The sequence below is a fragment of the Chaetura pelagica genome, unplaced genomic scaffold (assembly GCF_000747805.2).
Source record: "Chaetura pelagica isolate M959 unplaced genomic scaffold, ChaPel_1.0 scaffold402, whole genome shotgun sequence".
Taxonomy (NCBI): domain Eukaryota; kingdom Metazoa; phylum Chordata; class Aves; order Apodiformes; family Apodidae; genus Chaetura; species Chaetura pelagica.
Window position 1 is genome coordinate 16,889 of NW_009952264.1, and position 2,333 is coordinate 19,221.

A 2,333-nucleotide genomic window follows, 5' to 3' on the forward strand; every position below is an offset into this window, starting at 1 on the left:
TTAGTAGGGGTTGTCCCGTGCGTGGAACATGATGACCTTGAGGGCCAACCAGGTCTCCTCAGCAGTGGGGATGATCTGCTGGGCAGGGAGCAGGAACCCGTAGCGCCCCGTGTCCCGCAGCTCGAAGGTGAAGGAGTATTTGATGCCCTGCTCGTAGGTCCAGTCAATGGTTCCTCCACTGGCCTTGTCTGGGAGGTGGGGAAGAAGAAAGGGAGGGAATGAGAAATGTTCCTCACTCATGGGAGCTTCTGGGTAAGGTGAAGTGTGTCTGTGGGGGGGAGTGTGTCCAGCTCTGGGGTCCCCAACACAAGAAGGACATGGAGCTGTTGGAGAGAGGCCAGAGGAGGCCACAGAGATGCTGGGAGGGCTGGAGCAGCTCTGCTCTGGAGCCAGGCTGGGAGAGTTGGGGTGTTGAGCCTGGAGAAGAGAAGGCTCCAGGGAGACCTTAGAGCAGCTTCCAGTGCCTGAAGGGGCTCCAGGAAAGCTGGGGAGGGGCTTGGGACAAGGGCAGGGAGGGATGGGAGCAGGGGGAAGGGTTTCCAGCTGGCAGAGGGAGCTGGAGCTGAGATGTGAGGGAGCAATTCTGGGCTGTGAGGGTGGGGAGACCCTGGCCCAGGTTGCCCAGGGAAGCTGTGGCTGCCCCATCCCTGGCAGTGTTGAAGGGCAGGTTGGATGGGGCTTGGAGCAGCCTGGAATGGTGGGAGGTGTCCCTGCCCATGGCAGGGGAATTGGAACTAGATGATCTTTAGGTTTCCTTTCCAACCCAACCCACTCCATGGTGTGGCTCATGGTTCCTGGCTGGCCCTGCTGCCCCAGCACTCACAGATGGTGGTGATGATGCTCCCATACTTGTACTTGGTGCCGTACAGAGAGGTCAGAGCTGCCACCGCCTTCTCAGAGACCTCGTGCTGGGAAGACAGAAGAGAGCAAGATGAGCCAGAGGAGGGGACAACCTGTGGGACACGTCCTGCAGGAGAGGATTCTTGGGACCTGGGGGAGTCCCCCAGGGGCTGACAGAGCATCCAGGCCTTCTTCCCATCTTGCCCAATTTCCCCTTCACCTGTCACGATGGAGGTTGCTTCCCCTTGGCAGGAGGAGAGCAGCTTCACATCATCCCAAACCCCCCCGGGAGCCCTACCAGTTCCTTCTCGTCAGGGGCTGGGGTGGTCTTGTAGCCAAAGGGGTAGAGCAGGAGCTGGGAGTAGCTGTGGATGGAGACGAAAGCCTTGATGTTCCCGTGGCTCTTCACAAAGTCCACGATGGACTTGACCTCGGGCTCCGAGTTGGCGTAGGGGCCGCGATAGGTCTCCGAGCAGGGGTTGCCACTGGCCCCAGATCCTGTGGGGGGATGTGAAAACACAGCGTGGTTGGTTTGGTGGCTTGGATGGCTCAGGCCTTTCCCATTTCCAAGCCCAAGAGCTTTTCTTCCCCACCCTTCAGCTGGTTGGTGGCCAGCGAGGAACGCGCTTGGGGTTCCTCCTCGCGTTGGGCGTCTCCACCATGGTGGGCACTTGGTGGAGCCCAAACCCACATCCCATCCCTCAGAGGACATCAGTGGGTCTTTCTGATGGAGAAACGGCCTCAGAGCCTCCACCTGAAGGGTGGATGGAAGAGCCCTGACCTCCAAAGCCTGCGTCCCAGTTGCGGTTGGGGTCGACGCCGACGCAGATGGAGCCCGAGTGCTTGGACCTGGTTTTGCGCCACAGGCGGTTCTGGAAGGGCAGAGAGGTCTCAAGTTGTGGTGGTCAGGGTGGGAGCTCCACCAGCCTCAAGTGAATGAGGTGGCTGACATCTTAGAAGGGCTAATGGGTCATGGTGGTTCCCCCTCCTTCCCCGTGGACGTGTCAGATTTGAGCTTTTTAGGCGTCTCCATGTGCAGCCCCATCCAGCAGGGCCATAGGAGCTGGGGAGAAGGAAACCAGGGTGGTACCTTGGTTTGGGTGAAGGCAAAGCCATCTGGGTTGGTGACAATCTCCAGGAAGATGTCCATCTTGTCCAGGAGGGCGGCCAGACCTTCGTCATTCTCATGATCCAGGACGATCTAGAGAGGATGGCGTTTTGGTGCTACCAGATCTCCGTCCCCTTTCCACGGCCACCTGGCACCCACCAGGGGGCTGCAGGAACCTTGTTGACCCTTTGGGGACACCAGAGGTGTCCTGGAGGTGGCCTGTACCTTCTTGGCAAACCAGACACCACTGGCCTGTGTCACCCATTCCCGGGAGTGGATGCCGGTGTCGATCCAGACGGCGGGACGGTTCGTCCCTCCTTTGCTGAACTGGAAGAGCAGAAAGGGGATGGTGGGGCAGCTCAGTCCCTGCCCTCACACCACCCCC

General features: G+C 59.7%; 1 protein-coding gene across 1 annotated transcript in view; it reads right to left on the reverse strand.

The window, feature by feature from the left end:
• The window catches only part of LOC104397661 (carboxypeptidase A1-like), a 23,552-nt gene continuing 21,219 nt past the window's right edge, over nucleotides 1-2,333 (reverse strand). The window contains exons 6-11 of the mRNA XM_010007661.1: nucleotides 2,174-2,275; nucleotides 1,931-2,041; nucleotides 1,622-1,712; nucleotides 1,139-1,338; nucleotides 824-908; nucleotides 1-188 (exon numbers count right to left, since the gene is read on the reverse strand). Coding sequence (XP_010005963.1) covers nucleotides 1-188; nucleotides 824-908; nucleotides 1,139-1,338; nucleotides 1,622-1,712; nucleotides 1,931-2,041; nucleotides 2,174-2,275 — 777 coding nt within the window. The remainder of the gene's footprint in view (nucleotides 189-823; nucleotides 909-1,138; nucleotides 1,339-1,621; nucleotides 1,713-1,930; nucleotides 2,042-2,173; nucleotides 2,276-2,333) is intronic.